This window comes from Silurus meridionalis, chromosome 16 (assembly GCF_014805685.1).
Source record: "Silurus meridionalis isolate SWU-2019-XX chromosome 16, ASM1480568v1, whole genome shotgun sequence".
NCBI lineage: Eukaryota > Metazoa > Chordata > Actinopteri > Siluriformes > Siluridae > Silurus > Silurus meridionalis.
Window position 1 is genome coordinate 13724738 of NC_060899.1, and position 21633 is coordinate 13746370.

The 21633-nt window shown below is 41.1% G+C and overlaps 2 protein-coding genes across 2 annotated transcripts; both read left to right on the forward strand.

Annotated features, from left to right (window-relative positions):
- The first annotated feature begins 1007 nt into the window (after positions 1-1007).
- On the forward strand, positions 1008-10556 carry pip4k2ca (phosphatidylinositol-5-phosphate 4-kinase, type II, gamma a). The gene is made up of 10 exons (XM_046869802.1): positions 1008-2007; positions 2604-2701; positions 3182-3278; positions 4614-4760; positions 7487-7633; positions 7862-7900; positions 8019-8132; positions 8575-8839; positions 9065-9168; positions 9497-10556. The coding sequence occupies exons 1-10, from the start codon at positions 1849-1851 to the stop codon at positions 9575-9577; spliced, it is 1251 nt and encodes a 416-aa protein (XP_046725758.1). The 5' UTR covers positions 1008-1848; the 3' UTR covers positions 9578-10556.
- An 8652-nt stretch (positions 10557-19208) lies between these two features.
- gpr182 (G protein-coupled receptor 182) lies at positions 19209-21547 on the forward strand. The gene is made up of 2 exons (XM_046869356.1): positions 19209-19305; positions 19956-21547. The coding sequence occupies exon 2, from the start codon at positions 19959-19961 to the stop codon at positions 21015-21017; it is 1059 nt and encodes a 352-aa protein (XP_046725312.1). The 5' UTR covers positions 19209-19305; positions 19956-19958; the 3' UTR covers positions 21018-21547.
- Positions 21548-21633: the final 86 nt, after the last annotated feature.

The window sequence follows — 21633 nt, forward strand, 5'->3', positions numbered from 1 at the left end:
AAAGAAAGTTCTGTAGACAGGTAAGTCCAAATGAGACAACTTTAGCTCTAACAGAAGAACTCCTATAAGATGGAGAACAGGAGAGAAGATGTGAGTAGTCGGACTCACCCCCTACAGTCAAACATGGCTGTAGAAGCTTTATGGTTTGGGGTTGTTTTTGGAGCAGAGAATGTTGGAGACTTATTCCGGGTAAAAGTACCCAACATGGCCACCATTTCATACTCCAACACCATGCAATTCCATCTAGAATGTGTCTCATTGGAACAAAGTGTTATATATCATTAAATTGCCTGCCCTGTCACTGCATCCAAATCCTACTGAACTACTCTGAGATGAACTGGATCACAAGGTCAGAAAGTATTCTACATCTAGTGAGAATAACCTTTGGCAAGTTTTACAAGAGGCACAGCAAAGTATTTTAGCTGAATGTTTGGAGAAACGAACTGTCTGGATGTCAAGAGTGTGTAAAGCTGTTTTTCATGGTAAGGGAGGCTTTTTCAATAAAAATAAAAATCTTTACATGTATATATTTGTTTGATCAAAGTAAATCTTCATACAATTACCTATTGGATATAAACAAAAGGAACATACATGTGTTTCTCAAATAAAAAGGGATAAGCAAAAAAAAAAATTCTTTTCTGAAAAGGCTTTTATAAATTTGAATAAATTTATTATTTGTCAGGATATCTAAAAAAAAAATCAAATAAAAACAATTACATTTCCTGAATAAAACATGAGTCAAGTCAAGTTTATTTCTATAGCACTTTTCACAACAGACATTGTCTCAAAGCAAATGAACAATGTCCTTTCTACAGTCATTTAAGGTTATGGAACCAGGAGCTACTGAGCAATTCATAAAATACAACATTTGCGATCATCATAGATCCAACACCAGCTTCTCTATGCCAGAGCCTTTAAACACTCAAATGTCCAAACTCCACATGAGGTGGAATCCAAATGGAGCTGGTACGTCTCTAGATGGTTCGGGATGTTTGCAGGGTCAGCATCTACTTCTTGAAAGGTCCATAATCTTCATGAGGTGGGACGTGACTGGAGCTGGCGCAACCTCAGGGTGCCTCAGGATGGGAAGAGAGAGAAAGAGAGAGAAAAGCAAGTCATCAGCGGACACAATTTGTCGTGTGTTGAGTGTTTTGACGTCCCACGATGAATCCCATTTTTATTTGTAGAGTGCAACTGACATTGTAAACCATCCAGGCATTATTTTATGACATAAGGAAGTGAACTGAATAACACTGATTATCTCTTCATCATGGCACCTGTTAGTAGGTGGGATATTTTATTAGGTGGCAAGTGAACATTCTGTCCTCAAAGTTAATGTGTTATAAGCAGGAAGAAATGGGCAAGTGTAAGATTCGACCGAGTTTGACAAGAGACAAATTGTGATGTCTAGACGACTGGGTCAGTAGTCCAAAACTAATATATATATTATGTACATGTCATAGAGAGGCTACAGGTTTTGAGCAAACATATTTCCGGCCTAAACGGATCACGTGGTCTGACTACGGCGCCCCCTATTGGCTCCCGGATCTGTCGATCTACACTCTCCGGGTTCCGCCCCCTGGTGATCCGCAGCAGACGTTCGCGGGTTACAGTGGATCTGTTCCGTGCGGCTGTCAGGGACTTTTACCCGGAATGGAGCAGGGCTGCACCTCTGACTCTTCTGCGGAAGCAGTGAGGTTTAGTAGAAAACAAGAGGAGGGAAATTAAAAGGTAAAAATCATTCTGGATATTTGTGTGTGTTTCGTTAGCGCGGAACTGTGACTGACAGCTGGGGCGGAGGAGCAGGAACCGAGCGGAACTGATTCGAGGCGCGACGAGGCGGCGGTGATGGCGGCTCTCGGAAACCCCGGCAGCGCCTCCGGCCCCATTCTCATGCTGGCCGCTAAAACCAAAACCAAGAAGAAGAACTTCGTCCAGCAGAAGGTGAAGGTGTTCCGAGCCAGCGACCCGGTGCTCAGCGTCTTTATGTGGGGAGTAAATCACTCGGTAGGTCCTTCGGCTGCGGTGGAACTCCCCGAGGCGCCTCCCTTCCCCTTCTCAGTTAGCTAGCATGGCTGTAAACAGTCGCACTTTTTTTTGCTTCTCCTACCCGTTTTCCGCATAATGCGCTACGATTGGCCCCCTTGCTGTGCGCTATGCCCAATTGGGGGGCGCGTTCAAAATTCCTGACCAGTCCTGACTCAGGGGGCGGGACTTGTTTAATACGGATAGGGGGACGATAACCGTAACACAGTCTCAGTACAATGCGGAAACTGCAATTTACATGTGTGGTATTCAGCAGCTACACGAAAGCAAAGCAACAATACCTGCAGTTTGTTTTGCTGAGTGCATTTGATCATGGCATTAAAGGTTTTTAACAGCCTATATGAAATTCCCTATTATGTAAATATGTCTTCCCCATGACTCATGTTAGAGAGAGACCTGCATGGGGGTGAAGGTCATGCTTGATTTTGTCCAGCAGCTTATCAGCTTTGATTTCTTGCAAATTCTTTAATTTTTTCAATTAGTGGATCTTTGCAGACTGTGATTTAAAATGCCCTTTCCATAAAATCTCTCTCTCTCCTCCTTTTCTTCTTTTTTAGATTAATGATCTCAACCAGGTTCCTGTCCCAGTCATGCTTCTCCCTGATGACTTTAAAGCCAACACCAAAATCAAAGTCCAGAACCATCTTTTTAACAAGTAAATTTCACCACATTTACATTTCACAAATCAACACCTGTGGCATTTTTTTTGTGGGATAAACATACACACAAACACCATATCTCCAAAACTATACACACCTGATTGAAGCTTAGTAAGCTCAATAAAGCAGTGGTAAAAAAAAATAAGAAGCAAGTGGTGTGTATAAAGACATGCTGACAAAACATTTGACCTTCTAGTGAGCTGCTACTGCAGAGTAAGACCTCCTTCTTAAGGGGGGGACGTGTTATTAATCTGGATCATCATAAACATGTAGTTATGTTTTATCGCTCTTTTTGATGATAATGGTTACCGAGCGCAATTTTAATGAAGCTGTCAACTTTGCTCAGAAAAGCCTGATTCCAATCGAGTCAGAATTCCAGAATAGGAATACGTCATTACGGGTTGGAAAACGTATAGTCAGGAATAACGCACAAATCTTTTGCAATGAAAGTTTATTTTTCTCTCTCTCTTTAACAGAGAGAACCTTCCAGGGCATTTCAAATTCAAAGAGTACTGCCCACAAGTGTTCAGGAACCTTCGCGAGCGATTCGGAATCGAGGATCTTGACTACCAGGTACGACACATTTCCAACCGGAAGATCAGCCTGGAAATTTTTTCAGAGTTTCCCTGTACAACGGGATTGATGTGTGACTTGCAATATATGGACAAAAGTATTGGGACGCCTGATGTTTTCGGCCGTGTGTGGTTCTTTTCCTGCAAAACTGGAGCCACACGGCAGTACAGATGTTTTCAAGTGCGGGAGCATGATAGCTTCTTCCCTTGAAACTAGGAGACCCAAATTTGTTCCAGTATGACAATCCGACTTCATTAAGATATGCTGAATTTGGGTTGGGACGGAACCCAAAGGACAAAATCTAGAGGAACATCTACCCAGAAGAGTGGAGGTTAATATAGGGGGGAGGGGGGAATCACCTAATTTTATGGTCAGCTGTCCGCAAACGTTTGTCCATATAGTTTACATCGATTTGGGTTTGTCAGGCATAACATTTATGAGAGGTGAAGTAAAGAACACTGATTATCTCTTCAGCATGGCACCTGTGAACATTTTGTCCTCAAAGTTGATGTGTCAGAAGCAGGAATAGTGGGCAAGTGTGAGGATTCAGGGCCAAATTGTGACGTCTAGACGACGAAGTCAGAGCATCTCCAAAACTACAGCTCTTGTAGAGTGTTCACTGCAGTGTCTATAAAAAGTGCTCCAAGAAAGGAACAAGGGTGAACCGGCGACAGGGTGGTGGGCGGCCGAGGCTCGAGCGAAGGCTGGTCCGTGTGGTCCGATCCAACAGACGAGCTCCTGTAGCTCAAACTGCTGAAGTTGTTCATGCTGTTGATCTTTGACGGGTCAGAACTGTTTCAGAAGCAAAGGTGGGACCAACACAATATGAGTCAGGTGGTCATAATGTTATGCCTGATATATATTCTTGAAAAATACATAGAGAGAGTTTGAAGATTTAGGAAGGTAAAGGAGTACAGATTTGATTCGGATCCAGGAGACGCCTGAAAACTGCACTTTTCTGCTTTTTCAGCGAAATCAGCGGGCCGGGCAAATGCGGAAAAGGTAACTGACCGAAAAGGGAAAGGACACGAGAGTGGCGCTTGGTAGTGGTTGCTTTCCCTTTTGTCGGTTGCTTTATCAGGGGGAATTTTGATCTGCGAACTCCCAAGCTGCTGTCATGAGGCGAAGCAAAACAAAGTGGATGGGGCTTTGGGCTTTCTGTTCACTAACAACACAAATAGCCTTCCTGTTATTCATTTATCGCTGCTTAGCGCACGTCTGGGAAACGATTTTGTTCACCAACATTTCTCTCAGCCTGATTAGGGTTTTTATAACGTTCTCTGTGGAGCTAAATTATGTGTGTGTGTGTTTGTGTGTGTGTGTGTGATCCCTCAGGCCTCTCTGACCCGCAGTCCCCCAGTGAAGGGGAAGGGTCAGGGCGAGGGTCTCCCCTTCATCTCGTACGACCGCACTCTGGTGATGAAGCAGATCTCCAGCGAGGATGTGGCCGACATGCACAGCATCCTCTCCGAATATCACCAGGTATCGCTCTCGAGACTTCACGACGCGATTTCGAACCTGTAACAGGAAATGCGAGCGCCTGCCATATCGCTGTATTAGATTCCTGAGGAAGTTCAAGAGTTTTGTTTCGCACGGAAGCACCCCGGGAAAACATTTACTCACTGCAAAAACAAAATGTAACCCCTGGGCTACGATTAAGGTTTGACCATTACCTCTTTGCTGTGTGGACAGTCCTGTCCTTAAACGCCCAAAAAGACGACATCATCCAGCCCCATTTCTATCTCGTTGTGAAAGTCTCTCATTTCCGGATAAATTCGAGTCACGCGAGGTCTATTTTTATCGCCTTTCTGGCCTTGAGTGAGGAAAAAAATAGGGCAACAGGGTGTACAGCACGTGTAACTTCGTGAACTTCCGTTCTTCTTCATCTCCATCTCACTTCCTGGGTACAGGCAAAGCACTTAGCTCCGAAACTCCTGCCTCCCGTCTCTATTCTGTGATGGTGCAGAAAAATAGGGCGCTTTAATGCTTGATTGTGAACAGGCAGAAGGTTTTCATATACAACACATAAATAGGTTGATTTATTTACTTATTTTATTTAATAATATAAAAAATATTTGTAGATATATTTTTTTAAAGGTTTCTCCGTTGTAACTGGTTCCCGGTTTAGGAAAATGAGCGAGAGAGTAGAAGGGAGGGAGGGAGAGAGAGAGATAGATATGTTTATCTCGGCTATAATAAAGGTAGGAACAGGAACTAAATTGTCCGAGTTGCTAACTGGTTTCCGATTCGCGAGAACTTCATCAGGAAGTAACAGGCCAGTCCAGAGAGCAGAAGAGGAAACGATCACTCGTATCTCAGGAGCGTATGTTCTATCTGATGGTGGAATAACATCCTGCACAAGACCTTCTATTACCACCTCTGTACAAGAACTAAACCTAATAACTGATGACGGCGAAAATCTTTATGCATGTTGATATGAATGAGTTTTTCCGCCATGAGAAAGTCTTCAGGTCACTTTCTGACATCTGCTTTTACCGGCTTTTACATAAGCCACAGGGAGGAAGTAGATTTGAAAGGAAGTAAATAAAGAAATAGCTGCTGTGATATAAGAGGAGTAACAACATGCTGTGAGATGTGCTGTGATGGGAAAATAACCAACCGCATTGATAGTTTCCTGTAACGCCAAAGCCTGCGATGAAGGTCCTCCATTCTTCATCAAACGGAAAAGGGATTTCTCTCGTTCTGACTCTTCCTGTCTTTTCCAAACATTCGCTAAATATAATCGTCACCCTGTTGCAGTCTAAGAAGCAGGTGAGTGACTTTTGTCCATTCCTTCTGCAGGAGAATATCCTTTGCGATCAAAGCGCTCGTTTCGATCCAGCATTCGGAGGCGTCCCACATCCCAGAGGGCTCGATTTCAGGAGCGTTGGGAATGTTCGCTACATCACAAAACGTCTCGATTTTGCTCTCTGAAGGTTTTCTACTAGGTTACATAGTGAGGTTAAAGAATAAGCAGTTATTAAGCTGTAATGTGTATCAGTGCCACATGAGAAAGATCAGTACAGCATTTGGTGGCATCTAAGAGGAATTTCAACTTTTACACCACAGCAATGCTGATTACTTTTCTATAACAGCAGCACTGATGGTTCATTCTGTATCACGTACTGCTTTAATGACGTGAGCAGAAAGGAGCAGTGAAGAGAAATAAAGAAAGAAATGAGCAGTGAAGAGGAAAAAGAAAAAAAGTGATTGAGCATTAAAGAGAAATGAAGGACAAGAAAGGAAGAAAGAAAGAAATTTACAGTAAAGAGAAAGAAAGAAAGACGTGATCGAGCATTAAAGAGAAATGAAGGACGGAAGGAAGGAAGGAAGGAGCAGTGAAGAAGAAAAAGAGAAAGAAAGTAAGAAAGAAAGAAAGAAAGAAGTGAGTGAGTGAGCATTAAAGAGAAATAAAGGACAGAAGAAAGAAAGAAAGAAAAAAATGAGCAGTGAACAGAAAAGAGAAAGAAAGAAGTGTTCAAGCATTAAAGAGAAATGAAGGACAAGAAAGAAAGAAAGAAGTGTTCGAGCATTAAAGAGAAATGAGGGACAAGAAAGAAAGAACGAAAGAAGGAAAGAATGAAAGAAAGAAAGGTGCTTTGTAAGAGCAAACTTAGAATGGAATGTCTGGAATGTTTTACCAAGATAAAGAAAGAAAGTAGTGAGCAGTAAAGAGAAAGAAAGAAATAATTGAAAGACAAAAGAAAGAAAGAAAGAAACGTGTCACATGCACGTTACAGCACACAACTCACTACCTGACTTTACTAACACCCTTGTTATGAGCCCAAAGTCTTGTGGAACATCTTCCCAGAAGACTGGAGTCTGCTGTACGAGGTGGTAGTAAAAAGTCTCGAGTCTAATGGTGTAACTGGTTCTTTTCAGGATCTCACACCTCCTCCCCCACCCTCAATCCATCGTTGGTTATTGTCTTATAACAGTGAAAAAGAGTTTTCTATTCGTTCTATAACTCGTACTTTCTGTAAAGCTGCTTTGAGACGATGTCCATTGTAAAAAGCGCAATAGAAATGAACTCAAACTTGTTTTCCAACACATTATAACACGGCTCATCTCCACATCACAATTTCTGTTCCAGCGTCTCCACTATAGGTTTTGTGTGCGATTTCTTTAGATTATATTATGTGGGTCTTTTCGATAAGACTCTGTCCTCCGGATTTCATGGATTCTCTGGTTTTTTTTTGTCTCTGCAGCACATCGTGAAGTGCCATGGCAACACGCTCCTGCCTCAGTTCCTCGGCATGTACCGCGTGAGTGTGGAAAGCGAGGATACGTACCTCATAGTCATGAGGAACATGTTCAGCCACCGACTTACCGTGCACAGGAAATACGATCTTAAGGTGAGGGGATGGAAAACCTGATTCACGAGCACGCCGTGTTGTGTGATGTTGCATTTTTATTCAACAGCGTTTGTATTATCCAGCTGTGTTAATAAAAATATGCCACAAGGGGGTGTTCTGTTGCAGATGTTTTATGTCGATTCGTCACTTTGCCACTCTGACGAATGTGTTAAAAAAAAAAAAAATACAAGTACGTACAGTCCTAATCATGCTGTTCATGTCCTGCAGGGTTCCTTGGTGTCCCGAGAGGCCAGCGATAAAGAGAAGGTACGAGAAGAATGCTTCGATCAATACCAACGTTACTTTTCCACCAATTTCTTATTTTGTGTGTATATATATATATATATACACACACACACACACCATGTTTCTGTTTTTGTCTCAGGTGAAAGAGTTGCCCACCTTCAAGGACGTCGATTTCAGGAACAACATGCAGAAGGTGTACGTGACCGAGGAGGAGAAAGAAAAGATCATGGAGAAGCTCAACAGAGACGTTGAGGTACAGGAGTTAGTGACTTGAGGTTTTATGAGTGTTGTGTTCCATACTGTTGTACTTAAGTGATTCACAACAGGCTTAACAGTGTGATATGATTGGCGTAGTGTGTGTGTGTGTGTATGTGTATGTGTGTATATATATATATATATATAAATAATATATTAGGGATGCGTGTCTCCATAATTGAGGCCGATCCGATTTTGATAATTCAATACATTTATATAAGTGTCTTCTGAGTATTAATGCAAAAGAAAAACTATTCATTGAAGCCAGACGTTCTTTTCCTGTTCTGTCTTCAGGAAGTTGCAGCTCTACCTCTGCCATGTTAATCTGTATTCTATGTGATGTTTTTATCCTCCCTAAATCATAGAATCTTTATTTGGGTTTAGATGATGTTTATTTTTTACTTTGCCGGGTGTATCGATGCTGACATTTTATGCTGTAGTTCCTGGTAAAGCTGAAGATAATGGACTACAGCCTGCTCCTGGGGATCCACGACGTGGCTCGGGCCGAGCGCGAGGAAGAGGAAGCGGAGGAACCGAGCTGCGAGGACGAAGGCGAGCCGGAGAACGGCGTCAACCCCACGTCGCACGTCGGCTCCTACGGCACGTCCCCTGAAGGCATCGCCGGCTACATGAACTCTTTTAAACCCATGGGCCCCGGAGAGTTCGACCCGTACTTGGACGTTTACGCCGTCAAAAGCGCCCCAGGTTAGTTCCATGGAAAGGTGAGAGGATTTCTTGGAAAGCTTTGGGAAGAGTTGACACATCATTTAGGAAGCGTGTGTGCGTGTGCGTGTGTGTGTGTGCGCGCGCGTTCGAGAACACTAGGTCAAGTAGGCAAGACAGGAAGTGCTGATTACATGTTGACCCTGGTGGCTTTGATTGGCCCGGAGAGTTGTACAGTAAGCATGTGACTTGTGTGTGTGTTTCCAGGCGCTCCGCAGAGGGAAGTGTACTTCATGGGCCTCATCGACGTACTAACGCAGTACGATACAAAGAAGAAAGCTGCGCACGCAGCCAAGACTGTTAAGCACGGGGTGAGAAATGATACAAAAAGCATATTTACGTTATCATCATTATTATTATAATACATCGATCAGGCATAACATTATGAGGTGGAGAACACCGATTATCTCTTCATCATGCCACCTGTTAGTGTGTGAGATATTATTAGGCAGGCTGGACCGTGTGGTCCGATCCAACAGACGAGCTCCTGTATCTCAAACTGCTAAAGAAGTTCATGCTCTTAATGTTTAGGATCAGGACTGTTTTGGCGGCAAACACAATATCAGGTGGTCATAATGTTATGCCTGATCGGTGTATATTCTAATATATATCACACTTTTCTTTATTTTTTTATTGCAGGCCGGAGCAGAAATCTCCACAGTTCACCCGGAACAATACGCCAAGCGTTTCCGCGACTTCATCTCCACCATCTTCGCGTAGTGCATCACCATCGCACTTTATTCCCAGTTGTCGTTGTTTTGTTTTTTTTGTACATATTTTACCAAAACTAACGCGCGAGCGTGAAAGAACCCACACATTCCGATTACCCGCACGTGACCAAACGCACAGTCGTTTGCTTCCATTTAGGACACTTTTTATTCGAAGACATGTGATGCTGTAGCAGTAACACACTACAAACGTCCTCCCGGTCTCTTTCCCTCTCTCTCTCTCTCTCGCTATTTCTCCATCTCTTTCGGAACGGAGGAACATGAACCGCCGTTCTCTGCCGCTCGCTTTCTCCCAGCGGCGCTCGATCGCACGCGCGATTTCTTCATGCCGTTCGGTAGCATTTGCACCTAATGTCTAGAGAAAAGCAATATTTTGAATGTTCATATTTGTATAAACGCCTAGAGTTTAGCGTTCAATGTTTTCTAGCAATTTTATGCAGTTTAGACGGGGAAGAAGAAGGAAAAACACTTCGCAACTTAGAGAACAGAACTAGAATCCGCACGCCGTGTTGTTTCTTTTTTTTTATTTATAATGCGATTCAGTGTTTGGACAATTTTTTTCTTTTCAATTTTTTTTTTCTAAAGATTTTCAGTAACTTTTTTTTTTTTTTTTTTTTTTTTTTTATTATAAAGATTTTAATATTTCACACATCAGTTCTTTTGTGGTTTAATAAAGACCTAAGCGCCTTCATACATAGGGGGAAATCAACACTTGTAATTTTATTTAATTTACATGATTGCAGTGTTTTTGTAATTTCACACACACACACCTCTCTCTCTTAACTTTCGGCTGCCAGTTTGTTGTTTCCTGTTAAAGTCCATCGACAACCTCGTGACACGTTTCCTGTTCCAGCCCCGAGCATTTTCATACCTTTTTCATTAAGCCACTGGGGACGTCTGCGTTTTGAGATTTTTGGGAGGAATAAAATATCAATCATGCAATCATTAAACAACGTGAGCAAGAAAGTGAAGCACCTTTTTTTTTTTTTTTTTTTCCTTTGACATCAGTTTTTACTACGGCCTGATGAAGAATGCGTGCGAGTTGAATTCATCAGCCTCAGATAAATAATGAAGGGTCACGGACAGGATTTGCTTGGCCTCTTCCAGAAGCCTGAAATTGTGCTGACAGACCATTTCCTGTTGCTCTAACCACGAAAAAAAAAGAAAGAAAGAAAACATTGTCATGACCGTCCTAAACAATGGATGGAAAAATGCAGGAAGAGGGAAGGGAGAGAAAGCGAGGACCCGATTGTGTGGTTTAAAGTGCTGATAAGCTGCTGCTCGAGGCTGAACAGAGTGAATCGAGGGAGTCAATCTGAAAATGTTGGAAAGCAGAGCCAATACAAAAATTTACACAAAGCAAGGAGATGGGAGATGTTGGTGATGAGAGACGCATGCAGAAACGTTTTGGGGGATCGTCTCTCCTCCGATGAGTCGAAATCAAGTCAACAAATCAATTTTTTTCGTGGCATGAAACTACAAAGTCTTCTGTCTTGAAGATTTGACAAAAACCAAAACTTTTGAAACTGGAGACTCCTTCCATTTTATAAATATGATTCCACATTTAGTCCAAACTTGCTGTTGGAATAACTTCCACTCTTCTGGGAAGATGTTCCACTAGATTTTGCTAGTGGAGATTTGTGCTCATTCAGCTACAAGTGTGTTAGTAATGTCATTTACGGAGGTAGGTGAGGTGACCGGGTGCAGTCAGTGTTCCAATTTATCTCAAAGGTGTTCAATAGGGTTGAGGGTCAGAGCTCTATAGCATGAGATCTTCCATTCCAAACCCATTTAAAGCATATCTTCATGGAGCTGGATTTGTTTCTTCAAATATTCACCATTGATATTCTTTGCTTTTATTATTACTGTACACTAGTAGCGTGTTGGCCATACAAGTCCTTGTTGCTATATAATGTATAAATAATACAAGTACATTAATATAAAGCTGTGATTTGTGATTCCTTCCAGAGCTTCTGTTCCAAAAACAATTCCGATCACTTTATGACTGATTTGAGAATTCCACACGTTTGCACTCTTTGGCTAAACAGTCTCTGATTTTCAGGCTATTAAACAGCTTGTGGAAAACCCGTTATTGCCCTCCTATCCTGTTGAGAGAGGGGTAAGCATGTGTTGAGAATGTTCTGGGGGACAAAAACACCTTCCTCAAAGGGGGTTTATGGACACTGTACACATTCCCTTTCTATGCTGGCATTTCCCTCTATTGTCTATCGGAAATCTGAACTGCCAACAAAAAAAGAGACAAGGGAAAGACCACTCACTCGTGTCCTGCTAACAGGCGAGCTTCAAATCTCTTAGCTCAACTTTGATATGTGTGTAGAAATCAGAAACTCTATGTAAAATTGTTATTCATGAATATGCAAATGGGGTGTCTTTCTTCAACCTAGTTTTATATGCTTGCGATATTCAAGCTGAGTGTGGACATGAAATGATGGCACTCAATGGCTTTCGAAGGAATCCTGGCCTGAGGTGCAGTCAGCGTTCCAATTCATTTCAAAGGTATCCAATAGCAGGTCATTCGGATCTTCCACTTCAGCCCATGGAAAACATATCTTCATTCAATTCATTTGTATTGCGCTTTATTTTATTTATTTTATTTTATTTTTTTTTTTACACAATGGACATTGTTTTAAAGCAGCTTAACACAGATAAAAGTGGTTATAAAGTTGTATAAAATAATGTGCAAGTTTATTGCCTATACGTTCTTCATAATTATTTATCCCCGATGAGTGAGCTTGTGGTGAGGAAAAACTCCCTGAGATGGCATAAGGAAGAAACATTGAGCAGAACCAGACTCAAAAGGGAACCCGTCCTGATCTGGGAGGCACCGAATGTTCATCTGTTCATAACAATTCTATTGTTGAGGCGTATAGTAATAGGTGCTGGACTCCATGGAGCCTATTACTACACTTCAATAGGTCTTCATGGACGAGGCTTTTTGCACAGGGTCATTGCCTGAAAACAGATTTGAGTCTCCTACTTGATGGGAAAAGGGGGAAAAAAAATTATACAATTGTGTGACTCCAACTTTGTGGAAACAGTTTGGGAAAGAACCACATAGTCAGGTGTCTCATAACTTTTGTCCATATAGTGTACTTCTAATATATCTATCCAATACAGGTTTAAACTAGAACTGCATCTAACGATTATTTTGATAATCGATTAATCGGATGATTAAGAATTATAAAATATATACACAAACGTGTATTCAAGTCAAGAGGCTTTTATTGTCATTTCTACTATACACAGTGGTACACAGTACACAGTAAAAACGAGACAACATTCCTCCAGAACCCTGGTGCTACACTAAACAACAGTTACATAAAGTGCATCAAGTGCAACCTAGTGCAAACAGTGCAGATGAAAAACAGTACAGACAGACAACACAAGACAATACACATAACCCAAGATAGCACCGACCAGTAAACCTACTGTATACTTTAAATGTACAGGACTGTGCAAAGAGAACTATAAAAACTATAACCAAGAGTAAATATAAACAAACACAATGCAGTGCAAAAAACAGCAGTAGCAGCAGTCAAGATGTGCAAAAAACCAGCATGTAAACAGTGTAATACGGTTAAGTATAAATAATAATAAATAAATGATGGTGGAATATTATAGAAATGATAAGAAAAGTAAGATAAAGACCAAAAGAAATGAACAAGTTTATAGGCAATACTTCTGCTAGTCATGTTTTAAGGACAAAGACATCATGCTGTAGGGCTCAACGTTACTGGGGTATGGGACATGATTGGACACTTTTCAAATAATACCCAAATAATTCGTTACTGTAATTAAGTAGCTTTTCAAATATCTGTACTTTACTGAAGTATTTCCATTTGTGGAGTCTTTAAATCCACCACATTTCAAAGTCAAATATCCTTTTACTCATCTACATTATGTGAAATCAATCATAGGACTTTTAATATTTAAATCCAATTGAAGGCAAACACTTTTGCACTTTTACTCAGTTGAAAGTTTAAATTGAGCACTTTTACTGGAGTAATATTTTACCCCGTGTATCTCTACTTTAACTCAACTACATGGTTTGTGTACTTCGCCCACCACTGAATGCTAACTGCATTTCATTGGCCCTGTACTTGTACTCTGCACAATAAGAATCAAGTTCTAATCTAATCTGATCAAAGGCAACATAAATAATGCAATGTATTGAGACAGAGACCATTTTTCACCCCATTAGCCAACCTGAATCTGTGTAGAAGAGGAACATTCAACCACCACAAGCTCAATCAACCTCCCTGAAATATTCTGCCAAAATAACTCAAGGTCTTGTATGACGTGTACGATCGCCTGTTGAGAGCTGATAAAGGATTAGGAAATTGTAAGTGCATCAGAGGGACCCTAAAAGTGGAAAACGGTCAAAAATAGCTTAAATTCATAGCTTTATTTGGCTACACCTTTGCAACGAAGTGCTGGCCAAATGTTATTTTCCACATTTACTATAATAACTACAGTTTTATTTATATTTATAAATCAAAAGCTGTGTGTAAATCAGGTACACTTGATGTATATTAAATAAAAACAAAGGAGTCACTGTAACCGCACTCTGCAACCGTGGTGAGCAGAAAAGCAACTCAAAATGCACAACCATAAGGCAGATGCACCACAGCAAAATACAATGTTTGCGGTCATGTCCGTTTCAGTACAATTCTCAGGCCAGAGAGTTGATTCAGTCGAAGTATAAAAGACTAATGATCTCCGTGCAAGTCTCCTGTGTGAACCCTCTTTAAAAGACATTTACAGCATCTATTTAGTTATTTTGTGCAAAATGGACCAGCAGTAAACTAAATGAATTGGCCATAAAAGGGATACTACAATAAATGTGTAGAGGCAGAGGATAATGTCAGCGGTGATAAAAACCTTCTCAGGAATCTTTCCTGCTGTGCATGCCCTACCAGCAGAAAGAGAGAGAAAGCGAGAAAGAGATAGGATGGCTTTATTCTCCAAAGCACGCAGAGGAAACATTAAAGCAGCACCATTTTCAGTCTGATCGGCCTTCATTTCTCTAGGACACTGCTTTATCAAAGATTTTTTTTTCCAATAACAGCTCCATAAGGGCGAGGAAGGCCTTGTTGATTTTTATTTTCACAAGGCCACTGAACAGTATTAAAAAGCAGACTGTGTAAAAGGTGTAACACTTGGCAGAGAAAACGATATAGAAATAGTATAAACAGCTAGGAAACAATCATTATGCTGTATGTCAGAACATATCTTTAAAATATTATATATATATATATAAATATATGACAGTAAATCTCATTTAAGGACCTTTCTGGGGAACAATTTAAATGTTAAAATAATCCTGAATTTCCCAGTTGAAAGAGTAGAACTCTGTCTGTTATACTGAAACAGCATGGGATCTCAAGGGGTCCAAAAACCTCTTATTTACACAAGAAATCATTGAGATTCGTTAGAAATATACAGTCAGCAATGCGACATCCAGTGTCTCTGAATGTAGACTCATCCTGGACCGAGATTCTCAAGTCATGGCAATTTTCTGCTCTACCTGCTCCTGTTAATGGTTGGTTTGGTTGGTGGTTGGTGGCGTGCTCTTCTGCGTTATCACCTGATGGTGGTTTTCACTATGCCTTTCTTCATGCTTGATGTTCCCGTGGACAGGGTTTGTATTGGGGGATGGTTCCTGTGCAAGGTTACTCACCTCATCTACGTTAACAACTTCTACAGCAGCTCCTTCTTCATGGTCTTCATGACTCTGGAGAGGTACCTGAGCATAACTCGGCAAACCACGCCCACCTGCTTTTCACTGCAGCCCAGGCACCGGCACACTTCTGACCCTGCATCTGATGTCCTGCAATACTATACACAAGCTGTTCTTCTCAATTAATTTTTTACAGTGCACTTCATAAATCCTAATTTTACATGATGTAAGATGTGTTTTCTCTGAATTTGTGTTGTTAGAATATATATGGCTACATACAAACACTGAAAAAGATCATCAGGCTTCACTGTAACACCTGAATGTGCACCTTCTTTTTTAAATAAAATTATTTTTCTAAAAAGCATTATTTTAAATCATGTATAAAGCACCAACATAAAAATATATTAATAAATAGCATTCAAGCTTATGGTGCATACTAAAGTGCAACACTTTCATTTTCATTTTTCATAATAGTCTATCAACAGCAAATAAAAATAATATTTTTCCATAAGATGACTGTTTATAAAAGAAATGGATTACAGAAATTTGGAAAGAGGAAGGTGGCACATATACCGCCATATTTTGGCAGGACTTTTCAGCAGATTTGTGGACACCTGCCCTCTACAACCATGTGCTTCCAGATTTAGTTCCCCTTTTTGCTGTTATAATAACCTTCAAATTCTGGAACATGACTGGGAATTTGTGCCCATTCAGCCAAAGGTGTTCAGTGGTGTTGAGGCCCAAGCTCTGGGTGAGGGGTTAATGGACACTTGACCAACCCATTTTTGAACAACCCATTCCACATTTAGTCTCCATTTGCACTTATAATAACCTCCACTTGTCTGGGAGAATGTTCCATTAGATTTTGGAGTGTGCTTGTTATCATTCAGCTACAAGTGTGTAAGTAAAGTCAGGTACGGATATAGGTGAGGTGAGGAGGCCTGGGGTGCAGTCACTGCTCCAATGTATCCCAACAGGTTTGAGGTCAGAGCTCAATAGCAGAAGATCTTCCACTCCAAAACCTGCAGAGCATATCTTCATGGAGATGGCTTTCTGCACAAGGGCATTGTCATGCTGAAACAGGTTTGGGTCTCCTAGTTCAAGTGAAGGGAAGATTTTATGCTCCTGCATCCAAAGGCATCCTACGCAATTTGTTCCAACTTCCAAGTTTGTGGCAGGAGGGAAGAACCTTATATAGCTGGTGTCCCAACCAATATTTTTGTCCATATAGTATAGCTTTAGTCCTGCTACACCATATAATGACATTCTAGTAAATTAGGCAATTGTATGTCAACAGTTTGTTGAGGAAACACGGTTTTACCTGGTATTTTATTATATACTGTTCATGGTGTGGGTGTGTGTGTGTAGAAATGTATTCATTAATAGAAAATGGCATTATATGGCTTCACCACAACACACTTACTAAAGCAAACAAAAAACATTGTCTCCTCAAAATAAAAATTATGTACACAAAACCCATACACACCAGAGCTGCACAGGTTGTTGCTGGGATCCTCTTCCACTCCTTCATAATGACATCACTGAGCTGCTGGATGTTAGACACATGGCGCTTCTCCACCTTCCACTTGAGGATCCCCACAGGTGCTCAATAGGGTTCAGGTCTGGAGACAAACTTTGCCACTCAATCACCTTTACTTACTTTCTTAGCCTCATCTTTGGTGGTGTGTTTGGGGTCGTTATTTTGTTGAAAAACTGCCGCTCTGCCCAGTTTCTGAAGGGAGGGCGTCATGCTCTGCTTCAGAATGTCACAGTACATATTGAAATCCATGCTTCCCTCAGTGAACCGCAGCTCCTCAGCACCAGCAGCACTCATGCAGCCCCAGACCATGATTCTACCACCACCATGCTTAATTGTAGGCAAGACACAGTTTTCTTGGTGCTTCTCACCAGGGTGTAGACATACATGTACACCATCTGAGCCAAACAAGTTTATCTTATTCTCATCAGACCACAGGACATGGTTCCAGTAATTGAAGCTGTGGGACAGGTTGTCTTCTTATTGCCTCGGCCACCTTTGTGCAGAGCAACAACTCTAATTCTCAAATCCTCAGAGTCTTTACCATGAGGTGCCATGTTGAACATCCAGTGGCCAGTATGAGAGAATTGAACTCAAAGCACCACATTTTAAGTGCTCTAATACAAGATACTTAAGTTTGTATGGTCCTGTCAAGCAGATAAAAACATGAACATGATGAATAGGACATGTGGCTTTGCATGTTTACATGAGGCACAGTTGATAAGTACAGATGGCATACTCACTTTTGTTGCCAGTTTTTTTGACAATAATGTCTGTATGTTGAGTTATTTTCAGAGAACAGCTACATGTACTTTTATACATACAGTTATTTATAGTGGAGAAACAATAAAACAAGGAAAGCCTTATATTAGGTATACCCTGGTAATAAAAAAAAAAAAGGTCATGTCTTTCTTGTAAAAGAGATCATTGATCTCAAAGAGACTTCTTAGTAAAATAAAGAAAAAAAATGTAAGCTGCATCCTTGCCTTTTTTTTCCCGTCTGGCCACAGGACCTCATTAACAACTCCCTGGTCAGGCAGTGGGAAAAGTATCACCTAGCAAACACAAATCTGGTGTTTATATGCTTCAGCAGATATATCACCACATGCTTTCTCCATTGCTTGCAAGAGGCTTCTGACACCGAGCTGAAAAACCAAAACCCTCCTCGATAGTGTTAATATTGTAGCAGATAATGAATGTAACAGTGGTCCATGAACCAGTTTTGGACCAGTGGAAGTGTTGTCTGAGATGACAGCCGCTGCTGGTCAGGGGGGAAAAAAGGGAGCTCTGGTTTCCTTATGATTTGAAACCCATTTGAAATTTTGTTATTTTAATGCCATGGATAAAAAATACATGAATAAAAAACCTCAATTAATTCCTTTAGGCTTATTTTCCTCCAGCTTTCGATTTTCTCAGGTTTCTGTCAGAGCAACCACTGCGACTATTGTCCTCAACATTTCTAATTTCTTTGTGCTTTCCCAAAATAGTTTGAACAGCACATGTTGAAACCACAGTCTGCTTTGCAATCTTTGCCTGCGGATGCAGTACAACTACCTTCTTGCTGTGCTCAGTCTTGCTATGGTGTTTGACCTGTGACATGAAACTGTCTTTCACACTCTTACCTTAGTAGCAGAGTTTGTTTGTTCTTTACCCAGTTTGAAACTCCTACACAACTTTTTCAGTTGATGAATGTGTTTCAACCTACATATGAAATTGATCATCATTAGCACCTGCGTGGTAACTGGTTAATCAAACACCTGATTCAGATCCTACAAAATCCCTGACTTTTGGTGCAAGTGTACAAAGTGTGCAAGTGTAGAACTGAGATCCAAAAGCAGGTCACAACAAATATTGATCTAATTTGGATTTCTCTTCTTCTCATTTACTTTCCATTTTCTTACTTCATAAAAATAAACCCTTTTAGGAATTCTCACTTTACAGCATTGTTTCACAACTGTCTAAAGCTTTTGCACTGGATATAATATAACAATCAGTGATTCCTGATGAAGCTTATAAAAGACGACATTAGGACAATCTGGTGCTGACGTTTTAACGCATTGACCTTTATGTTTCCAGATTTTGGGAACGCAGTGAAGTTTAGTTAAGAGTTGAAAATAAACTCGGCACCAAAAACTGTACTCTTCAATTCACAGGGGCTAAGCAGTTATCCAAGATACGTCAGATACACAAAATGTCACCTGGGCTCAAGACTGGTTCAGGAATCTCTTTCCTGCTGAGCGTGCCCTCTTTCCTGCCCTTTGAGAATGTCCTATCAGCAGTGCTGCTTGTGAAAAAGAGAGACAGAGAGAGAGAGAGAGAGAGAGAGAGAGAGAGAGAGAGAGAGAGAGAGGAGGGCTTAATGCCCCAAAGCAGCTGGAGAAAAGTCTAAAGCGACACAATTGTTCTGCCAGATCAGCCTTCATCACTCCAGGATACTGCGCCATCAGAGGGGTCTAACCCTCATAAGAGCTCCACACTCAAGGTAGGCCATGTTTTTATATATATATATATATATATATATATATATATATATATATATATATATATATATATATATATATATATAATGTGTAGAGTAAATGCTTTTTATTTCAAACCAGCACTTCCCTAAAAGTGCAATAGTCAGCTATATTTTTTTCTGACAGCAGTATTTTGTGATTCCTTGACTAGTATCAAATGGAGTACCAAAAAGTCAAATAAATAAGAAGCACATTCTTGTTTTCTAGACAGGATAACTGCCATTTATACCTTCACACTCGAGCATAATCACAAAGTTAGCTTATTAGAAAAATAGGCATGAATATCTCAAGAAAATAAAGGTTCTTGAGATAACGAAGAACCCAATCCAGGTTTTGCTGGACAACACTGTGGTCCATTATTTATTGCTGAAAAAGGAGAAAAGGGTTGGATAGAACATAGTTGTGATTGAAGAAAAAAAAGTACAGTCCTTTAGTGCCTAACAATTCTTGCACTTTGTGCTTAAAATCTCAGATTCCTTTTTGCAGCTAAAAAGTAAAAGAAAAAAAATAAGGATCAGCATAATCCTATTAAATAACTGAAAAGCACACACACACACACACACACACACACACACACATAGTAGTACACTAACTCTTTCCTGTTTCTCCACAGAAAATGATGCTTGATAACAAAACATCAGGCCACCACAATGAAACACTGTGGTTGTATGAATGTAACCTCGAGCTGGACCGAGAATCTCGGCGCATTGCTTTGTTCCTGCTCTACTTGCTCCTGTTCATGGCTGGTTTGGTCGAGAACTGCCTGGTGGTTTGGGTGAACTGGCGCCGAAGACACTCGGCCAGCGGCGTGCTCTTCTGCGTTATCAATATCAGTCTGTCCGACCTGATGGTGGTTTTCACTATGCCCTTTTTCATGCTGGAGGTCACCATGGACAGGGTTTGGATTTGGGGCCGATTCCTGTGCAAGGTTACTCACCTCATCTACGTCATCAACTTCTACAGCAGCTCCTTCTTCCTGGCCTTTATGACTCTGGAGCGGTACCTGACCATAACTCGGCCAACCACGCCCGCCTGCTTTCCACTGCAGCCCAGGCACCGGAGATGGCTGCTTTGTGCCGGAGTGTGGCTTCTGTCTTTGTTGCTGGCGTTGCTTGAAAATGTGCACGTGGACCTGCTTGAATGGGACGAACCGGGCTGCTACATGATGCCTGAGCTGCATTACATTGCGTGGTTCGTCTCAGTTAGTTTCTTCTGCCTTATCTTCCAGTTTCTAGGGCCTGCGTCAGTTATCATCACTTGTAACATCCTGATAGCACGGGCCGTACGGGCCTCTCCGGAAGTCCAGAATCGTAGGGACGTTTGGCTGTTGCACGTGTACTCGCTCGTCTTCGTGGTCTGCTGGTTACCTTACCATATCGTGATGTTCCTAATGATGGTCGATGACCTGAACTCAGACTTGATGTCCTGCAACACTGTAGATATTCTCTACTACGCTTTTAGCGTTGTACAGTGCATCTCGCTCCTCCATTGCATCGCCAACCCCATTCTCTATAACTTCCTGAGCAAGAACTTCCGCACCAACCTCTACAACGATATACTTTCCAGAATTTCCGCCGCACCTGCCAACTCCGCAGCCGGCGGTGCGGGGACAGCTTCACGAAAAGAGCGAAAGCTCAGCAACGCCAGCACCAGTCACTCAGAAATAGAACCATAGGAAGGGAAGTCACAACGAGGTCTATTGACAGATATGAAGAAGCAGCAAATATCTGAGCCCATTTGCCAGATTCCATCGAAATAACTGTTTTACAATATGTCCATGTCTCTGTATCCTAACACCTTCATGTAGAGACCATTTCAGAACAATTATTCAGATTTTATTTGTTAAAAAAAAAAGAACAAGGGTTTCGAGGATCATGCATGTGTATAAACTATTCTTGTGAATTTCTCAGCGCAAGAACTGATCACCAGTCAGAAATAACAATTGAAGACACTGGACAGTTTGTTATATTTGCTTGTAAACACTGGAGCTGGACAAGTCAAAAGTGTATGTAAAAGTAAACAGCTTTAAAGGTTTCTGTCAGTGGGTTTAAAAGAGGAAGGATGAAAGCGCCCTAGATCACATTCCCATAGGAAGTTGCTGACAAACATGATAAAAGGAAGTCCAGCAATCAAATATTTGCAGATGAACAAGATTATGATAATGTCTGTACACTGGATGAAATAAATAATTTGACTTCAATGCTAGTATGTATTACAAGTCTACAAGTGTGTATTAAAGTCTATAGAGCTTTTGTCTAATATATATATGGCATAAACGGTCATTTCTCTGG

What these genes read in the sequence shown, in the direction of transcription:
- pip4k2ca (XM_046869802.1), top strand. Translation starts at nt 1,849, where the DNA reads ATGGCGGCTCTCGGAAACCCCGGCAGCGCCTCCGGCCCCATTCTCATG. An exon ending in CAGAACCATCTTTTTAACAA is followed by an intron (nt 2,702 to 3,181) that starts GTAAATTTCACC and finishes TCTCTTTAACAG; the next exon opens with AGAGAACCTTCCAGGGCATT. An exon ending in CCAAGACTGTTAAGCACGGG is followed by an intron (nt 9,169 to 9,496) that starts GTGAGAAATGAT and finishes TTTTTATTGCAG; the next exon opens with GCCGGAGCAGAAATCTCCAC.
- gpr182 (XM_046869356.1), top strand. Translation starts at nt 19,959, where the DNA reads ATGATGCTTGATAACAAAACATCAGGCCACCACAATGAAACACTGTGG.